Source organism: Camelina sativa, chromosome 4, assembly GCF_030686135.1.
Source record: "Camelina sativa cultivar CO46 ecotype springtype chromosome 4, ASM3068613v1".
NCBI classification, from domain to species: Eukaryota; Viridiplantae; Streptophyta; class Magnoliopsida; order Brassicales; family Brassicaceae; genus Camelina; species Camelina sativa.
Genome location: NC_141883.1, coordinates 30955539 through 30974901, shown reverse-complemented (window position 1 = coordinate 30974901; position 19363 = coordinate 30955539). Strand labels below are relative to the sequence as shown.

Sequence of the window (19363 nt, the reverse complement as noted above, 5' to 3'; positions counted from 1 at the left end):
CTAATTTACATAAATCCTTTTATCCCACTTTTATAGTGAACTATAATGGTTTTTGATAGTGACATTGTCTTTCTTTTAACGATCATTAGTGACATTGTATTCGTATGGAAAATATTACTAGAAAACAAGGGGGGGAAATACGTTAAAAAATTTCCCACAATCATAGTAAATGGAATCACTCTCAATTTGGGACGAAGAGAAGAAAACAATACTTGGCTTAGACTTAGAGTTTAGATCAATCTATTTGGCTGAAGTTTTTATTAACTATTCTTACTCTTAAGCATATTGAATTTGCCTCCTTGAAGTTAGAAAAAACAAGTTTTTCCTTCCTTAGAAATACAAATGTAAGACAACATGTTTAAACAAAAAACATCAAAAATTCAGAGCAATGATTTGCTTATAGTCTTCAAGAAGAGAAAATGAAAAGTAGAAGATCCAAAGAAAAGAAGAAGAGATAATACAACAGCAAAAAGAAGCATGGAAATAGAGATAATTGGGGGACATAGAAGAGGAGGTTAGTTCTTGATTCGGATGCTCCGGCTTGTGTTGGGATTGATACCTCGAGTTTCACCTGCATATGGACCCGTTTGTTTCCTGATATCTCTGATCCGTCCTTTATTTTTCATGACTTTTTTCGCGTGCTTATCCTGCAAACAAAAATTCAAGATCCCAAAGTTAAGGCAAACAGACAGGTCAAAGAAACCAACGTTACAGAAAACGGCAATCCAAGATCGCTTACCCGGTAGTTCTTTCTCGGGTTTTTACGATCCTTGTTGCGTTGCCGGGTCAATCCTCTGTTGCCTTGTATCTATGTTTTGGTGGTGATTAAAAAAAAGAGAGATGAAAAGGAACGTTAACCTACGGTGCTAGGTAGAGAAACAGATGATGTTTGTTGTGTGCTTTGGAAACATTCTAACCTGAGGTGTAATCAGTCGTTTTCCATCAACGTCTTCTGGCGCTGAGGGGATCAAATGTGGTTTCCTGAGCCAACACAAAACGTGTCATGGAGATGAACAACAGTACTAAACTATCTGAAAAAAAAGGTTAATGTAGTGTATTCCTACCTTGAATAGATCTCTGCTTTGGCAGCTCGTTTAGCTTCTTGTTTCTGTTTCACTTGTTTGTAAAATTCATCTTCTGATTCGCTATCATTATCAACCATGTCATTATTAAAACCATCGTGATCATTGTCTTCATCTGATGCAAATTCCCCACTTCCACTCCTGCCATCTTCCTCTGACTTCACACCAGCTCCAGCCAAAACTCTGAGCTCAAACTTCCTACGCCGTTCTCCAATATCATCCCTTTGCGGCAAATCATCATCTCCAGAAACAGTCTTCCAAGACAAAAGATGAAAAGATTTAAGAAAAGGAATAGCGTAAAAAAAGTAAAAGACAAATTTAAGTTTCACATCTGCGATGTATTTTACCTTGGGCTTCCGTTTGGTGGACACAAGCTTGGAGACTTTATTAGCTTTCACATCATGTGTGCTATTATTGTCTGCATCATCCACATAATCGTCGAAAGTCTCCAGCTTCCTGGTTACATCCAAGAATGGAAAATTAATAATATATCACAATCTTCAGAAAGGGACAACCGAATTCACCATATTAACAGAGTGTGATGAAAAAAAAGAAGAAGTTATTACCTATTATTAGCTAATTTCTGGCGTTTTTGAGCTTTATCAGACTTTGAGACAGTAGAACCAAGGACTCCATTGCTTCTAAGTTTTCCCTCTAGAGCAGCTCGAAGTCTTAACATTTGCTCACTTTGCATATCAACCTGATCAGTCTGCTACAACGAAAGCAAATTTGTTCAAGTTGAACGAAAAAAAGTTCCAGTACGCAAGAGGTTGGGGGAGTTCTCTCTGATAGAATAGAAAATGCTTAGATTGTATTCACCTGGTGCTTGCGTTTCTCTCCTTTTTTCTTCTTTTCTTCTCTCGCGTTGTCAATTTTCATCGGCTGGATAAATGGAGATCAGCAAGGTTGAATACAAAAGAAATTGTCGAACAACAAATAAGAGTTTAACTGGAGTAACAGCAAGTAAGATCCTAACTTCTACCTCGGCTATGTCTTGTGTGATTTTAACTACTGAATCAGAGACGGGTGAAGCGAGCTGGTCTTCTTTGACCACCTTTTGCACTGTTCCATTAGCAATACTTCTTGCTACGGACTCCTCAAATCCAGGGGGAAGCTCTCCATCAAGTTTCTTCATCTAATTATAAACAAAAATAATATATTAATTCAGCTGCTGTGATTAATAAAGACAGCTTGTATAGCATAGCAGTACAACATGTAAATTGTCGAGAGATTAAAAACGTAAAAGGGAACCTCACAGAACCTTATCTAATAAAACTTTGATGTCTACAATACGGGAAAGGACCGGATGATCACGGATGGGCTGCCCTTCAGCTTTGAGAAGAAGATAAAATGTTATAGATTGGCAATAGGCCAGTAGCAGAATCTGCTTAACCTCCAGGTACCTTGTTCCACCACTCAACGATATTTCTCCTTCCTTTAACTGCAAGGAGACATAATTGCATAAATTCTCTGGAGTAACAATATCGTCTTTCAAACTGTGGTAACTTAAAGCGACAATACAGAAATCTATTAAAAAAAATTTGGAAGGTAAAGAGGTCTACCTTACTCATAACAGGATTTATCTTACTCTGAAGCTCTTCAACTGCATCGTTCAACTCGGACAAAAGCCCAACAATTTCCGGAGCAGAACTACACGAAAGACATATCAGGTGAATATTAGTATACATAATATGTATCACGATCTCATACAGATATATTGAGCTAATGAAAGTTTTAGAAACAGAAAACATCAACATTACCTAAGTACTACTTCCATTTGCTCCTCTTTTGACAAAGAGTTTATGTCTTTCTTGATCTCTTCAACATGTAAGTCCGTATCACCCTTCTCTTTCTTATATGTGGTGGATTTTGTAGCCTTCTTGCCTTTGACAGGAATTTCCTGCCAAATATAAACCAGAACGATGTGTCAGTTAACTAAGCAACAAAGATAGAATCAACTACATGATAGTAATCGCAAACACCCATAGCCCACCTCCATGGTTAATTCTCTATCGTTGTCGTCTTCACTATCATCGTCTAACCCAGCATCAGCATCTGTAATGGATTCAAGTTGTTCTCTCCTTAGTCTTATCACCTCCTCTTCTTCCGCTTTAAGGTCTTCATCATCACTTGATTGGAGCTTCAAAATCACACCAAACCAGATTAACAACTTACGTAGAGTTTGATTCAGAGAGAACAAAAGGAAACTAGCCTATCAACAAACAATGACAATTCTTACCTCAAAATCGACATTATCAACACTATGGTATATGGCTCTCCTTCCACCCCATGTGATCTTTTTGTCTTCCTCATCTTTCTCCTTATCATCATCATCAGCCATTTCATCGTCACCATCACCAAACTTTTGCCTTAGATACTTCTTCTGCCTAATCACTGCACAATTAAGACCCCAATGAGAAAACGAACAAGGCACTCAAAAAAATTTAGTAACACCGGATTAACGGAAGAGATGCAACAACAACAACAACATATTATAAGCATTAACATAAGAAGGCATCCTTACTTTTGGCAGTAAGTCCATTAGCAGACTCATCTTCGTCTTCTGTATCTTCATCCTCTTCACTTTCATCATCCACATCCTATTTAAAAGCCAAAGAATTCGACATGGAAACGAAGGCATTGCAAAAAGAATTGGAGAAAAACAAAAAATGTCAAGAAACATAAAAACCAAAAAAAAAAAACAAACCTTTAAATCAAAAACAGGTTGCACATCATCTTCATCCGATTCATCAGTATCATCATCATTAACATCCAAGGGAACAATATCCCTCTGTTTATGAACTGTGAACTCAAACACACACAAAAAAAAAACATCATAATCGATTAAGCTTTAGTAAACAAACAAAAAAGGATAAATTTTTATCAAGTGGGCAGAAACTTACAGGCGTCAATCTCGTCATCGAATTGGTCTTCAACGATATCTTTGCGGCTTTTCGAGCTTTTGCTACTACTTCTCTTCTGAGTCACTCCTTTTTTACCCATTGTTGTGCTGCAAAGTAGATTCTGAGAAATTCAAAAATCCCTAATCAAATTAGGGTCTACGCTTCACAAGGATCAGCTCGGCGCAACACAGTTTCTACGACAGGAACAATTTTGGAGAGTATCAATGGTGTCCGTCGACGAAGATGATCGAAGAAGAAAAGAGAACGTACACCGATTAAAACCCTAATAAGGTTTTACAATTTAACTGGGCCTAATAAAGCCCATTATTTATTGAAATAAGCCCAGCTTTAAATAACTCTATCGGGGCACCGGGGGTATATTCGTCTTTGACTTGCGGCGACTTCTTTTAACCGAAGAAGAAATTGTTTCCTCCGGCCGGTGGTGGAAGCAGGAGAGATCGATCGATCATACGGGATTCTTCTTCTAGTCTCTCTCTGGTCAGTTCAATAGTTTCTTCTTCTTAGTTTGAATTCTGATTCTTCACATCTCGTTCTTCTTGAGCTGGGGTTTTGTTGGCTATAATCTGATTTTTAAACGCCTCCAAATTGTTGTAAAATTGAATTCTATTGCTTAGATTTGTTCAGAAGCTTTGACGATTTAGGTTCAGAGGGGTTTAGCGTCGAATCGATTTAGAAATCTGAATGGCTTCGAGCAAAAAAATTCAAATTGTGCTTAGAATTTTTAAGTTGCGTATTCGATTGATATTGACAAAGTTCGACTCAATCAGATCTAACTATTGCTTTTCACTTGCATTGTGTTTATGGGTTTTTTTTTTCTCCTCTCTCAGTGATCCAAGTGATAACAAGTCCGTACATTGGTTTGAAGCTCTGCTGAAACTAATCCATCTGAGGTTTAACAATGGTAAATTCTCGATCTCTATGCCAGAAGATGACGAAATTGTAAACATGTGAAAGATTTTTGTGAGATTTGTTTTATTCTTCGTTTTGTGTTTGGTGTGATTTGATTCAGCATTGACGCTACATTGTAGGATTCAATGCGTTTTTTGTTGCCGTCCTTATTGGTTTTGCAGGTTCTCTTACAATTGGATCCATTCCTCAATGAACTCACGAGCATGTTTGAGAAAAGCAAAGAGAAGGGTTCTGTGTGGGTTACTTTGAAAAGATGTAAATTTTGACACAGTATCTTGTTCTCCACTTTTGTTATCTTTTCGAAGATTATCTTATATGACCCTTTTTTGTTACTTGTGTCAGCATCTCTCAAGTCTAAGTTGCAGAAGAGGAAACTGAGCTCAGATGGAGAATCCATTGAATACAGATGCCTTATTCGAGCTACTGATGGAAAGAAAACAGTCTCTACCTCGGTATGTTCTCTACTTAATATCTCAAGATATAGAAACCATGTCTGTTTCCAAACGTTGGAATTATCCCTTAGTAAACACCAACATACCCATTTTACTCGAGAGATTGTTTTTAACTGTCACTAGTCTCTCTGGATTATAGATAATAATGAATATAGGATAGCATTCTCTCTTAGCTCTCTACTCATCCTTCCTTGCACTATATAGATTGGCTTTTAGCAGTTAGGGAAGTTGAAAACATACCAAAGTTCGTATAAATTTGATACTGGTCTGCGATCATTAAGACTAGACCGAAACTAACTTGTTACAATGCTTTCTTGTTTTGTAAGGTTGGTGCTAAGGATCACCAGAGATTTCAAGCATCCTATGCCACCATTCTTAAGGCCCACATGACTGCTTTGAAGAAGAGGGAAAGGAAAGACCGGAAGAAATCCACAGAAGCAGAGAAGAAAGAAGGCACTTCAACAACCACTAAACCTAAGAAACTTTAATTTCTCCTTTTATGTTTATCATATTGATTTGCAATTGTTGGTTGAGAATTTGAATTTTGAAAGGTATTGAAAGATCTCAAAGATTTTGAATTGTTACATCACAGATTTTGGCTTGCACTTGCTTTTCTCTCGAGAATGATGATCATGTATAATAATAATACCAATTCCATAAACTGATTCTTAATTTCAAACATAAGCTGAACACTGAGAAAAACCTCAATTGTTATTACGAAACTCTTCCTGTTCCTAATCTAGTAAGACACCTCACATTGTTGTGTAACAAAGGCAAAAGTGCCACCAACTACTCATCAGAATTTGCGTCCACATAGTCTTCATCAGGATTTGCGTCCACATAGTCTCGATCAGAATTTGAGCCCACATAAGCCCTGAGGACACGTCTGTACTTGTCGGGGCTGTCATACCAGGTTGGCGTGTTGATGATCGCCTTTTCTAGCCAATACTCATCATACACTTTTTGCGTGGACATCTTCTCCATGAATTCATTCCAACCATCCATGGCTCGGGTCAATCGAACAGTCTTAGGTTTTCCCATAAGAAACTTGATGTAATCCCTTGCAAGCTTGGCCAATTCCTCCCCAGTGATAATGTAGGTGTACTGCAAAACAAGAATATCCAGTCAAAGCAAGATACGATATACATATGAAGTTGGAATCTTTCCTGAGAGTTGTGTGTTCATTTACCAAAAAGATGAAGCCTAAGGTCGCTAAAACCACTTGCAGGGTTTCATCTGCAATCCCAGCAAGACCACCGTCTTCTCCTCCTGACCCTTCAGGACGCTCCTCACCATTTCCACCACCGCCGCTACTGCCTCCTCCACGTGGAGGAACGTTGCCGCCACTATCTGTGTCATAAAAATCCTTCTTCTGTATCTGCTCCCGCAACATGTCTTCAACCGATTTCTTCCCCATGGCTTTCTCTATTGCTTTCCATGGTGATATCTGATAACAAAAAGTCATTACAACAATCAGAAAACAGAACAGAGAAACGTACACAAAAGGAAACACTCTCTGGTAACAAAGTAACCAACTTAAAACATGAGGAAAAAAGCATCTGACCTCGTCACTACTACCATCGGGTTTATCCTTCCCACCAAACAAGCACACAGCAGGACTCTGTTTCGATTTCCCAGTAGGTGAGCGACGACGCTGATGATTAAGAAGAGGTGAAAACTGAGTGGACACTGAAGCAGTAGCTCGAACCGCAAATGTGGTACGAGGGCAGTGATCAAACCGTGGTGAAGACCTAATAGGTACACTGGAGATGCAATTTGGTCTTGTTCTCCTTGAAGGAGAGTAGGATGGTCGAAAACAATTAGCCTGAGTGAAACTCATCTTTACCCCTCCCCACAATGTTTCCCTTAATGCAATCAACAAGCAAACAACGAACACAACCAAATTAGAACCCAGCATTGATCCAAAACAAAGATTCTTCTGGGCATAGGCATGATCAGAATTTGGGTATGACAAAGGACGCTATGACTAATTATAATTCGATTATAAAGGCAATGGTTCGGTAATAATTAGGTAAGAACAATGAGCAGCTCCGGGAGAAACATCATAAAAACGTAATCGTACCTCTTCGAAGCCTTGACGGAACGAAGAATTCGAAACCCTAGTATTAACTTGGGAGAGAAAAGAATTCGATTTTTTCCCCTTTTGCGTCCTGAAACAACGGAGTAGCTCAACTGTGTGTAAGCGAAGCAGGAGCCGATCGACAAAGTTTATCTATCTTCAAAGATGCAACACTACGGCGTCGTTTTCCACTTGTGCCTCGATGGTTCTAGACCCATGGGTTGGTAAGACTAGACCATGGGTTGGTAAGATTAAACCGGTTTTATTCAATAAGCTGGTCTAATACCGACGCCGCTTGGGCTTGAGTTGACTATTTGCAAATTGCATTATCGATCGATGTGTTTTGGTTTGGTTAATGTTGGGCCTTATCTCTGTCAAGATTTTAATTATGATCTTAATAATCTAAGTATGTAATAACTTGGTTGTTTTCAATTTCGATTATTTCGTTTTTGATCTGATCTATGACCGACATGTAATATATCTTATAACGACAAGAACAAAAAAAAAATTGTATCATTGACTTATATGTTTAGTGGTACAAAGGGCCATTGAGGCATTGACTTTGACTTAGAAAAAAGACAATCAACAATCGTGAGAAATATCTAACATTAATCAATATCATTTGCATAGACCAAAATTGTACACTATAAATACATCCCACACACCTTCATTCTTCACACATCTCTTCTTACTCGTACAACACACTCCAAAAAACAAAAATATGACTACTCAAAGAGCAATGTTGAAAAACGCTCTCATCCTTTTTCTCTTCACCATAACCATTATGGCAAAAACCGTGTTTTCGCAACACTGCAGTACGACCGGATGTGCAGGCAACCTATGCTGCAGCAGGTATGGATACTGTGGAAGTACAAACGCCTACTGCGGTACCGGGTGCCGAAGCGGACCTTGCAGATCCGGAGCCACACCTATCCCACCAAGTACTCCCAGTGGCGGTGGAGGCGGTCTAAACGCTGATCCTCGTGATACAATTGAAAACGTTGTCACACCAGCGTTTTTTGATGGTATCATGAGCAAAGTTAGAAATGGCTGCCCAGCGAAAGGGTTCTACACTCGCCAGGCCTTCATTACGGCCGCCCAATCGTTCGAGGCCTATAAAGGAACCGTCGCTAAGCGTGAGATTGCCGCTATGTTGGCTCAGTTTTCTCATGAATCTGGAAGTAAGTTCATTATAAACCTCACTACATGAATATTATTAGTACTAGGCACCATAATATTATTTTTTTAAATAACTTATCATATATGTTCCTAGTTTTTTTATCGTCTCTATTATAAATAACGATTCTTTTACGTCATGTCTAGGTTTTTGCTACAAAGAAGAAATAGCTAGAGGGAAATACTGCTCACCGAGCACTGCTTACCCATGTACACCGGGAAAGGACTACTACGGTCGCGGTCCAATCCAAATCACGTGGAACTACAACTACGGTGCAGCAGGAAAGTTCCTTGGCCTCCCTCTCTTGACTGATCCAGATATGGTGGCTCGTACTCCAGAAGTTGCCTTTCAGTGTGCCATGTGGTTCTGGAACCTAAATGTTCGTCCAGTCTTGGACCAAGGCTTTGGAGCCACCACGAGGAAGATCAACGGTGGCGAATGTAACGGCCGACGTCCTGCAGCGGTGCAGAGCAGAGTAAACCATTACTTGGAGTTCTGCAATATGCTTGGGATCACTCCTGGAACAAGTCTTAGTTGTTAAAGATGTTAAATGCGGTTATAATATATGGCACGGTTTATAGTATGACTGTTGTCGTGCACGTGTGAGTTTATAACTAAAGATGTCGAATAAAAGATTATGCGGTGTATTCTAATGTACCAATGTGTTGTTTGTATCGGTTGTCATAGCATGAAGCATTATCACTATATCAGCCAATCCATAATAAACGTATTTACTAAAATTTGCAACTTTTTTGGTCAATATATATATATATATATATATATATATATACCACTGCGTGTATTGAATATGTGCCTCAAACCATTTATGCATAATTGACAATCAAAAAAAGGTTAAAATGATTTCCAAATTTTTTCAATGTATATATATAGACACATCACACATGCAGTAGTTCGAAGTTTGAACTAAGGAACATATTCTTAAAAATAACAAAATACTTCCAGAAAAAATGGTCCACACACGATGAGCGTGGACTTACACATGAGAGCGTTTGTACGTAGACGCGCATCATAATTCATAACCGACGTAAAGAGGCCTCTTTCGATGACTTCTTATTTGTCTCTGTTCGCTCACAAGAGGACCCTCTTGGGCTTTTACCAGTGAAGACTCCTACTCTTTTAGATCATGATATCTATGAAAAAAATGGATGTGCTGACAAAATTTGTATGTTTGAGTAGAATTGGTAATGATGTTTATTTATGGAAAGTAAAAGACTATTTTAAAATTTTAAATAAATAACTAATAAATTTTTTGGTAATGGTTATCTGTTTTGTAAACCAAATTAAATGGCTACAGAGTTTTTTAGATCAAAAGTGGAATAGCCTTTCACAAAAGACCAAGAAACAAACTTATATGAACTCAGTTTGCAAAGGATATATAATTGTGATGTCGGATTCTTGCGACACGGGGGTTGTTGTCAGTGAAAACCAACTTTGAAGCTAGTTTGGGTAAGCGTAAATGAACGGATCGGAGGATGCTCTATTCCTTATGGTGAATTGAGTCTATATATATACTAAAAGTGCTGGAATTCTAGCTAGAAAAATGTATATGTGGAGTTGTTATGTAGGACTGATAATGAAAAAAAGAAAAAAAAAAGACTATTTGATTATTGAAATGATGTTACTAGCTTCTTTTTTTTACTGAGTTTGTCTAGATATGATGAATTTACATAGTGTTTTATTTTAGTAATCACTTAACTTTGAAGTAGACACTAATCTAGTAGGAAAACTAAACATAACTATATGAATGAAAAATGAACGGCATTTATCCAGTAGGGAACTAAGGACAAAAGTAAAACTTTGATTACATGCATAAAACAAAAATAAAATTTTATTAAATCACTTATATAGATATAATATTTAGAGAGGAAAGAATCAGACAGTCACAGACAGTACCAATTAGCATGACATAAAAAAAAGAACTCAAGATGAAACCCGAATTTTAGTAGAGTAATGCGAATTATGCGATAGTCAAGATAAGATTTGATTTGTGCATCGTGGAATCTTCATTAATATCATGATTTCAGATATAAAATTACGAATCGAAACACTGGATTTTTTTTTTTTTTTTGGTTATAAAAGAAAACACCACATGACTGTCAAAAAATAAGATAAAAAATAGTAGTAAGTTTACATCTTGGCCAAAAAAAAACAAAAGAGTTCATACATGTGAGCATGTGACATGCTTTTGAGTTGACTTTGAATGGATAGGGCCACGTCAGCGCATTCCAAGGACCCCCCTCAATTAGCGCTGAAGTAAACGTCTTTTTTGTCGTGACTCTCCCAAGTAAACGCCCCCTTTTTTTTTTGTTAACGTTTTTTAGTCAACCCAACTTTTCATTAATTACTACCTATTACTATTAATTATTTGCAATGCTAACTAACATTATCATTACGTGAAAAAAGAGAAAAACTAAGATTATCATATTTTTGAAAACCTAATAGTATGTTAATTATATTATAATCGATCGCATATACGCCTCCGATAGGCAGATAGACTAAGATAATAGCATAATATATACAACGTCTACACCTGCATATTATAATAGGGATTCATGTACCTTAATTTCGAATCAATTGTATATGACATATGTTTTAGGTAAAAAAAAATCGTATCATATACCTTTGATTTTATACGTGGACCGTAAGTAAGTAATTTGTATGAATATATGCGTCAGTTTTTGCAAAATTGTTCAAACCAAAAACAAATTTATTCATGTTGAACTCAACGATCGCCGCGCTACTTAGTGTTCCAAATCATGGAGAAACCTATCAGATAGTATATTTATATGGATAGTTCTATGTTTTCTAATTTGATATCCCAGTAGTAAAGAATGGTTTTTCGATTATTTTATAAATATATAGCCAAATTAAGTTGACCAACACATCTATGATCTATCTAAAGTTTTACCTGTATCGTATCGCTTGGATTTACTCGTCCATGAAAAAGTCTTACACAAAATCTAACTTTTTGGATAATATTATACGTATAAGAAACTGGTTAACAGGTTTGAAACTATTGAAAATTTAGATAAGCTTACACGATATGCTTATAATATTACATGGTCCAAGTTTGAATACGAGGACTTGATGAGATTCTACAGCCTTCAAACAAAGCAACATATTGTATAATGTGATATATCCATCGTTAAGCAACCGTTTATATTTACTTTCATCTCAATCATGTACGATTTACAATTTATAGTTTTCTTCATCTGATTTATTCGATACTTAGAAAGAACTTGGTGATGAGCATCTTAGTTGACAAATATGGAACGACAATGAATCGCTAACTGTTGTATACGCATGCATATATTTTCATTCTTCTATTTTAGTTTATTATCCAAAAGCTTTTTTATCAGGGTATTTACATCTTTTCGAATTGGAATCAATATGGTTCAATTGGTTTTTGTTTTCAAATAAGGTTCAAATTAAAAATAAATTAAAAAGCGGGGTCATCAATTTCTTTGGGAAAACTTTGTCTACGCCACAAATTAAAACTACCCAAGGTTTGGTTATTTTCATTTCTTCTTTGTTAGACATATGATCAATATATAAATTATTGGATGTTGGTGACATTGAACCGACTCAATCCTGACTTGTTAATTTATAAGAAGAAAGATTATCTTCAGAACGGTTTTATTAAATTCGTTTCCGTCTCTTAGTCCGATTCAGCTAAACGTTACGACCAAGTCCAAATTCAAATCATCATAGTATTTCTCCTTAATCACAACTACAAGAAAAGGAATGGGTCACGACTTATTCATTAAACATATTTATAATTGACCAATAATTTAATATTACCAATTTTACACTATAAATACTTCCACATATCATCCTCGTCTCTTCACACAACTCTCCTTCCAAAACATTCCATCAAAAAAAAAAAAATGGCGACGCAAAATGCGATTCTGAAAAATGCTCTCATCATTCTCCTCTTCACTCTAACCATCATGGCAGAAACCGCGCTTTCGCAAAACTGCGGTAAAACCGGATGTAAAGGCAATATGTGCTGCAGCAGGTGGGGATATTGTGGTACCACAAAAGCCTACTGTGGCACTGGGTGCAAGAGTGGACCTTGTAGCTCTAAACCTACACCTACTCCCAGTGGTACCGGCGGTCTAAACGCTGGTCCTCGTGGTACCATAGCGAGCGTTGTCACACCAGCGTTCTTCAACAGCATCATGAGTAAAGTTGGACGCGGTTGCCCGGCTAAAGGGTTCTACACTCGACAGGCTTTCATTGCCGCCGCTCAATCGTTCCCAGCCTACAAAGGAACTGTTGCTAAGCGTGAGATTGCCGCCATGTTGGCTCAGTTCTCACACGAATCTGGAAGTAAGTTCACCGTTTACTACATTCTCTCTCTTTTTTTTCACTCTTTTAAAATTATGTCAGAAAATGTCTTACAATAATTTTAAATTAAGTATTAACATTTTTAAAAATATATATATAAACAAAACACACATAAATTTATGTAAACATCTCTGATTTATCCCTTTGCATGAATAAACTTAATGTTGATAATTGAAGAAAATTATAATGACGGAAAAATTTCCTCATCAGATAGAAGGATATGCTATCTTTAGTATGATGTTATTCTATAAAATGTTAAATTTTGATTTGATCGTCTATTTGGATTTATTCTAATATTTGTTTGAAATAAATTTTATCTTTTGGGTTATGTAAAGGTTTTTGTTACAAAGAAGAAATAGCCAGAGGAAGGTACTGCTCACCAAGCACAACATATCCTTGTCAACCCGGCAAGAACTACTATGGTCGCGGTCCGATCCAAATCACATGGAACTACAACTATGGTGCAGCCGGAAAGTTCCTCGGACTTCCTCTCTTGAAGGACCCAGATATGGTGGCTCGTAGCCCAACAGTGGCTTTCAAGTGTGCCATGTGGTTTTGGAACAAGAATGTGCGTCCGGTTATTGGCCAAGGATTTGGTGCAACCACGAGGAGGATCAACGGTGGTGAATGTAATGGTGGGCGTCCAGCCGCGGTGCAGAGCAGGGTTAACCATTACTTGGACTTCTGCAAGAAGCTTGGGGTCACTCCTGGAACCAATCTCAAGTGTTGAAGACACTACTTGTTTATGTGGTTTTTTTTTATAAATGTCGTGTGATTAATAATGTCGTGTGGGATAATAAAGGAAGTCGAAAATACTAGAATAGATAAAATATAATAAGAGATTAGGAGGCATATTTTGTGGTTGATGTCTCTTAAGTAATTGATATTGTGTGTTGTTTGTATCCCCTGTCATAAGTGATAAAAATTGGAATTGTTATCCAATAAACATATATATATGGTTTCTCTGTTTTTCACACTCGACAAGTAGCATATAAGCAACGAAAAGTGCGTTTCTTGTATCATCAGACGACCTTTTCTTATTAAAGTTATACCGAACCAACTTAATTGTGACAACAACAACAAAGAAAAAAGAAAAAAAAATTGAAGAAGAGGAATTAACGTTAGACTAAAAGAAATAAAAGAAGAACTTGATTATGAAGTTGAGGACATTGGATTGAGACAGACTTTTCCATGTCCTTTTGTCGAGTGCTTGTCGCCAGTTCGCTCACTATGATGAATCAAATCCGTTCCTTTGATTTTAAACATTGCTCTGATACCAAATAAAAGAAATAAAAAAAGAACTTGATTATAAAGAATAACTCTCTTTATTTATGTTTAGAAAATTTTCTCTCAAAACTAAACAATTCTTAAGCTCTCTCTTAATCTTATATCAATGTCACAACTCAACAATTGATATATATAGAGGCTTTCTTATTCCTATTCTTATTAGGACTATAGAACTAGATAACTCCTAATTCTATTCAAGTCTATCTTAATCTTCTCTTTTATTCTTATCTTTCCTTTGTAAGAATAACTTGGGCCTTAAGCTTCAAAGCTTATCCAACAATCTCTCCCTTAAGCTTTGAATCTCCTTTTGTAACATCATGAACTCCTAGCAAGCTTCTCATTTCCACAAACTGAATTCTTGCCAACGCCTTTGTCAAAATATCTGCTCTCTGATCAGCTCCAGGAATGTGATCAACATAAATGAGCTCCCTCTCAACACATTCACGAATGAAGTGAAATCTCTTGTGAATATGTTTACTCCTGCCGTGAAATACATGGTTCCTCGCGAGAGCAATAGCCGCTTTGTTGTCAACGTACAACATGATCTGCTTGCTTCTCCATCCTGTAACTTCACTCAAGAGGTCCTGAAGCCAAATCGCTTGCTTAGCTCCCTCTATCGCAGCCATAAACTCGGCCTCACACGATGACATTGCGACTGTGTCCTGTTTCTGCGAGCACCAAGTAACCGGTGTGCCTCCAAAGAAGAACACGTGACCAGTTGTACTCCATCCATCGTCTTGTTCAACATTGTAACTATTGTCACTGAACCCGACAAGTTCTTTTGATCCTCCTCGCTTATACTTTAGTCCATATGAAGTTGTTCCTCTTAGATAACGCAAAACTTGCTTTACAATCTCACCATGTGTCTTGCGTGGACTCTGCATATACCTGCTAATTATGCCAACGGTGAAAGCAAGGTCGGGGCGTGTGTGTAACAGGTACCTTAAGCAGCCAACAAACCTCCTATATCGAGTAGGATCTATCTCTGCATCACCAAGAGCTTTTGATACCTACAGTCCAAACTCCATTGGTATCAAGGTCGGATTGCAGCTTTTTAATCCGGCCTCCACCAATATCCTTTTTGCATAACCTTCTTGTTTGATAGTGATCCCATCCTTCTCTTGACTCACTTCAATACCAAGGTAATAAGTGAGTTTACCAAGGTCTGTCATCTCAAACTTTTCAGACATTCCTTTCTTGAATTCGATTATAGCCATAAGATTGTTTCCTGTAACCAACAAATTGTCAACGTAAACCGCAACTAAGAGCAGCTCTTTATCTTTTGTTTTCCGATACACAGAGGCTTCTTTAACACACCTCTTGAAACCCATCTCTTTCATGATCTGGTCCAGCTTTGTATTCCAAGCTCGTGGAGCCTGTCTCAAACCATACAAAGCTTTTGACAACTTATAAACTTTGTGCTCTTCACCTTTGATCTCGAAACCCTCTGGTTGATCAACGTACACGTCCTCCTTTAACTCACCGTGTAAGAAAGCTGTCTTCACATCCAAGTAATGAATTTCCTATCCATCTGTTGCAGCTAAAGCAATCAATAGTCGAATAGTCTCTAAGCGTGCCACTGGAGCGAATGCTTCACCAAAATCTACACCACTCTCTTGTACATAACCCTTTGCCACAAGCCTGGCTTTATACTTACTTATAGAACCATCAACATTCCTTTTAATTTTAAATACCCACTTGAGACTTATTACCTTCACATCTCTTGGTCTATCAACAAGATTCCATGTCTTGTTTTCGTTGATGGATTCTATTTCTTCTCTGCACGCAAGTCTCCAAACAAGTTGATTCTTAGCTTCCTCGTAAAATCTCGGTTCATTATTTATTAGTAACAAAAGTGTTTCACTCTCAATTGTTGCTAACAGCACATAATCTTCGAACCGCTTTGGCTTATGAATCTCACGAGTAGTCCTTCTTAATGGCTGCTGCTGTTGAATGTCTTGTGTAACAACACCCTCGTTGTCTTCTGTATTTTCTTGTGATGAAACACTCTCTGTTTCATCTCCCCTTGCATCCTCTGCATTATTTTCTAGTCACGACTGGGCCTTCTCCTATATCTTCAATGTCTCCCCATCGCATGTGAAACATACCAGGTTCCCTATTAGTACCATCTTTCGATGAACTCCATGACCACTTATCTTTTTCATTGAAAACCACATCTCGACTAACAGTGATTCTTCGAGTATAAGGATTAAACAACCTGTAAGCCTTCGATCCGGGCTCAATTCCGAGATGTAACAGTGGCTGTGACCTATCATCAAGCTTCTTAAGAAGTGCATTATCCACCTTTGCATATGCTACACAGCCAAAAACCCTTAAATGCTCGATGTTTGGCTTTCTTCCTTGCAAACTCTCATATGGTGTCATGTTATTTAGTGCCTTGGTAGGCACCCTATTTATCAAATAGGTGGCATGGCGAACTCCTTCTCCCCATAGATAATTTGGAACTTCCATTCTTTTAAGAAGACTTCTTGTCATCTCCATTAGAGTTCTGTTCCTTCTCTCAACAACTCCATTTTGTTGAGGAGCATAAGGAGCTGTTAAATGTCTTGTGATCCCAGCAGATTCACAAAACTCATTAAATTCTCTTGATGTGAACTCTCCACCTCTATCAGTCCTAAGGGTCTTGATAACACTGCCAATATCCTTTTCTACAACACTTTTGAACTCTTTGAAGCTTCCAAAAGTTTCACTCTTCTCCTTTATCAAGATGGACCACATGTATCTTGAAAAATCATCAATAATCACAAATATGTACCTGTTATTTGCGAGTGTTGCTGGAGATATGGGACCACACAAGTCCGCATGAAGTAGCTCCAATGGTTTAGAGGCTCGAAACAGAGCAGTTTTTGGGAACATCTGTCGAGTCTGCTTACCAATCAAACAAGATTGACATAACAATTTTTCATCTCTTACATCTGTTAATCCGTGAACCATATTCTGCAAAAACATTGCTTTGATCGTTTTGAAACTGATGTGTCCAAGCCTAGCGTGCCACTTCCAGGTGTTGTCATCAAGACGTGATAGCAACGAAGTCGGTCTTCCTATTTTGAGATTGATTTTATAAAGACGATTTGCAGAACGCAAGACTCTTACCAAAAGTCTCTCGCTTGGATCATGAACCGTAAGGTAATCACGTCTCATACGGACATCATAACCTACCTTTGTTGCTTGTCCTAAGCTTAGTATATTATTCTTGAGATCATGGATATAATAGATATCAGACACAAGAATCTGTTCTCCATTCTTGCTCTCAAACAGTATCGAACCTTTGCCAACAATCTCTACACACGAACCATCTCCAAACTTGACTTTACCTCTTATGTTCCTATTAAGCTCAGAAAAATAAGTTTATTGTCCTGTCATATGATTACTTGCCCCATTGTCTAGATACCACATGCCCTCTTCTTTGATGTAGTTCATAGGGATAAGTTTGTCTTCATTCAAAAACACAACTTCATGCATATAGAGAGTTTGATCCGCCTTCTCTGTTTCTTCTGCTTCAACCTTGTTTGATTCTTGCAATTTTTGTGTTTTCTCGGGACAAGAAGAAGCGTAATGACCGATCTTGTCACATCTAAAACAGGTTATAACACTACAAGAAAACAACGGTTTTGCGATGGACGAATATGTAGTGAATCCCTCGCAAATCGACAAAAGCGAGGTATTTGCGAGGAAAGTTCGTTCCTCGCAAATCGGTCAACGTCGCAAATCCCTCGCAACTTTTGCGAGAAAAAAAATTCCCTCGCAAACTAATCGCAAATTGCGAGTACTTGTTTAAAAAGCAATTTCCTTGCAAATGTCGTATCTAGTAACTCTCTCGCAAATTTGCGATGCTTTTGCAATTATGTTTTCCGTCGCAAATAATAATAATGGTATAAAAAAAATTAAAATTTTCATTTTGGTTAGCTTAATTAGAATTAAACCTGTAATTAAAATTAAACCTGTAATTAGAATTAAACCTTATAACTTATGCAAATTAAAGCTGTAATTAGAAGTACTAAGTTTTCAAATAACAAAATAAGTTTACAAGGGAGATCAAGTTCTAAGCTGTTCATTACACATTACACATTAAGAGAAAGAGAGTTCATCAGGTTGCTTGGCCGCTGGTAGCTTCTCCGCCGGTTGCTTGGCCGCCGGTAGCTTCTCTGCCGGTTGCCTCTCCGGTGTTTATGTCTCCAACAGCTGTATCTTCTCGGCGAAACCTTGCAGCAAACTCTGTATCTTTCTCTGCAAGATAATCAAAGTATGCATCATAACTATGCATCTTCTGTAACTGAGTTGCCTGAGTTGCAAGAACAGCTTCGGCAGCAGCAAGCTTCGCAGCTAGAACAAGTGGATCTTCATCAGGAGGAGGCGGTTGACCAATATGAGCTGAAGATGCTTCTGCTTGCATGTTACCAACCCCATATATCCGGTTCTTTTTCTTCAGAGCAACCTGCCAACAAAACATATACACACCATAAGTGTTTATACAAACATAAACACCATAAGTAATTACACACATAGTTTACACAAACACAAACATTAACAAAAACAATGAAGCATGTTTTACCTCGACATAGATTTGGTTCTTCACAGTTACTGATAACCCGCCAGAAGCACTACTCTCCATGTTATCCGCTGATAATAGCTCAGACTCATCTTCAGCTATCTTTGACGACACTTCATTGAACACCTTCTCAGACAGTCCATCAACAAACGACCCATCAGGTTTCCTATGAGTGTCTTCTAGTACTCGCAGGAAATCAGGTAGTGGCTCACCAATACTCTCAGACTAAAAACAGAGATATGAAACAACTATATTACTGTATTGTAGATATGATATGAATAATGAACTTGTGTTAAACAGAGATACTTACAAGCTTTCGTGCTCGGGCTTTAAAAGAGGTCTGACCAGAACGGTGCTTTTGTATTCCGGTGCCATTCGGATCACTATAGCGAGCATTACGGCTATTGATACTCTTTGCTTCTGATTTTGGTTCACACCAAAACTGGACCAAGCCATCCCATACGGTAGGATCAAGCCACCGCTGCATTGCGTCATTACCTCTCTTCTTCCA

General features: G+C 37.8%; 5 protein-coding genes across 6 annotated transcripts; 3 read left to right on the top strand and 2 right to left on the bottom strand.

Annotated features, from left to right (window-relative positions):
• Positions 1 to 305: 305 nt before the first annotated feature.
• Positions 306 to 4477, bottom strand: LOC104782896 (protein THALLO). Of its 2 annotated transcripts, none has more exons than XM_010507957.3 (16): positions 3986 to 4477; positions 3790 to 3884; positions 3607 to 3682; positions 3322 to 3476; positions 3076 to 3222; positions 2843 to 2982; positions 2645 to 2732; positions 2344 to 2523; positions 2065 to 2217; positions 1902 to 1964; positions 1649 to 1794; positions 1430 to 1538; positions 1065 to 1336; positions 918 to 981; positions 740 to 808; positions 306 to 647 (listed from the first exon to the last, which is right to left on the bottom strand). In XM_010507957.3, the coding sequence occupies exons 1-16, from the start codon at positions 4083 to 4085 to the stop codon at positions 516 to 518; spliced, it is 1989 nt and encodes a 662-aa protein (XP_010506259.2). In that variant the 5' UTR covers positions 4086 to 4477; the 3' UTR covers positions 306 to 515. The 2 variants fall into 2 exon arrangements, with proteins under 2 accessions (XP_010506259.2, XP_087368039.1); XM_087511913.1 differs by having other exon boundaries at positions 1649 to 1791.
• On the top strand, positions 4318 to 6028 carry LOC104782894 (signal recognition particle 14 kDa protein). Its single transcript, XM_010507954.3, has 5 exons — positions 4318 to 4483; positions 4834 to 4907; positions 5077 to 5170; positions 5258 to 5367; positions 5694 to 6028. The coding sequence occupies exons 2-5, from the start codon at positions 4905 to 4907 to the stop codon at positions 5853 to 5855; spliced, it is 369 nt and encodes a 122-aa protein (XP_010506256.2). The 5' UTR covers positions 4318 to 4483; positions 4834 to 4904; the 3' UTR covers positions 5856 to 6028.
• On the bottom strand, positions 5978 to 7723 carry LOC104782895 (uncharacterized). The gene is made up of 4 exons (XM_010507955.2): positions 7451 to 7723; positions 6932 to 7232; positions 6557 to 6814; positions 5978 to 6471 (listed from the first exon to the last, which is right to left on the bottom strand). Exons 2-4 carry the CDS (start codon positions 7205 to 7207, stop codon positions 6157 to 6159), a joined length of 849 nt encoding a protein of 282 aa, XP_010506257.2. The 5' UTR covers positions 7208 to 7232; positions 7451 to 7723; the 3' UTR covers positions 5978 to 6156.
• A 393-nt stretch (positions 7724 to 8116) lies between these two features.
• LOC104782893 (endochitinase At2g43620) lies at positions 8117 to 9364 on the top strand. The gene is made up of 2 exons (XM_087511105.1): positions 8117 to 8628; positions 8771 to 9364. The coding sequence occupies exons 1-2, from the start codon at positions 8169 to 8171 to the stop codon at positions 9163 to 9165; spliced, it is 855 nt and encodes a 284-aa protein (XP_087367231.1). The 5' UTR covers positions 8117 to 8168; the 3' UTR covers positions 9166 to 9364.
• A 3129-nt stretch (positions 9365 to 12493) lies between these two features.
• Positions 12494 to 13971, top strand: LOC104782892 (endochitinase At2g43610). The gene is made up of 2 exons (XM_010507952.3): positions 12494 to 12977; positions 13331 to 13971. Exons 1-2 carry the CDS (start codon positions 12533 to 12535, stop codon positions 13723 to 13725), a joined length of 840 nt encoding a protein of 279 aa, XP_010506254.3. The 5' UTR covers positions 12494 to 12532; the 3' UTR covers positions 13726 to 13971.
• The last annotated feature ends 5392 nt before the right edge of the window (positions 13972 to 19363 follow it).

Excerpts from the sequence above, each read along its gene's own strand:
- LOC104782896 (XM_010507957.3), bottom strand. The coding sequence starts at position 4,085 with ATGGGTAAAAAAGGAGTGACTCAGAAGAGAAGTAGTAGCAAAAGCTCG. Across the intron at positions 3,223-3,321 it reads TTGATAATGTCGATTTTGAG|CTCCAATCAAGTGATGATGA; the intron begins GTAAGAATTGTC and ends GTGATTTTGAAG. Across the intron at positions 648-739 it reads ACCCGAGAAAGAACTACCGG|GATAAGCACGCGAAAAAAGT; the intron begins GTAAGCGATCTT and ends TTTTGTTTGCAG.
- LOC104782895 (XM_010507955.2), bottom strand. The coding sequence starts at position 7,207 with ATGAGTTTCACTCAGGCTAATTGTTTTCGACCATCCTACTCTCCTTCA. Across the intron at positions 6,815-6,931 it reads CCGATGGTAGTAGTGACGAG|ATATCACCATGGAAAGCAAT; the intron begins GTCAGATGCTTT and ends TTTTGTTATCAG. Across the intron at positions 6,472-6,556 it reads CCTTAGGCTTCATCTTTTTG|TACACCTACATTATCACTGG; the intron begins GTAAATGAACAC and ends CTTGTTTTGCAG.
- LOC104782892 (XM_010507952.3), top strand. The coding sequence starts at position 12,533 with ATGGCGACGCAAAATGCGATTCTGAAAAATGCTCTCATCATTCTCCTC. Across the intron at positions 12,978-13,330 it reads GTTCTCACACGAATCTGGAA|GTTTTTGTTACAAAGAAGAA; the intron begins GTAAGTTCACCG and ends GGTTATGTAAAG.
- LOC104782894 (XM_010507954.3), top strand. Across the intron at positions 5,171-5,257 it reads GTGGGTTACTTTGAAAAGAT|CATCTCTCAAGTCTAAGTTG; the intron begins GTAAATTTTGAC and ends TACTTGTGTCAG. Across the intron at positions 5,368-5,693 it reads AGAAAACAGTCTCTACCTCG|GTTGGTGCTAAGGATCACCA; the intron begins GTATGTTCTCTA and ends TTGTTTTGTAAG.
- LOC104782893 (XM_087511105.1), top strand. The coding sequence starts at position 8,169 with ATGACTACTCAAAGAGCAATGTTGAAAAACGCTCTCATCCTTTTTCTC. Across the intron at positions 8,629-8,770 it reads GTTTTCTCATGAATCTGGAA|GTTTTTGCTACAAAGAAGAA; the intron begins GTAAGTTCATTA and ends CGTCATGTCTAG.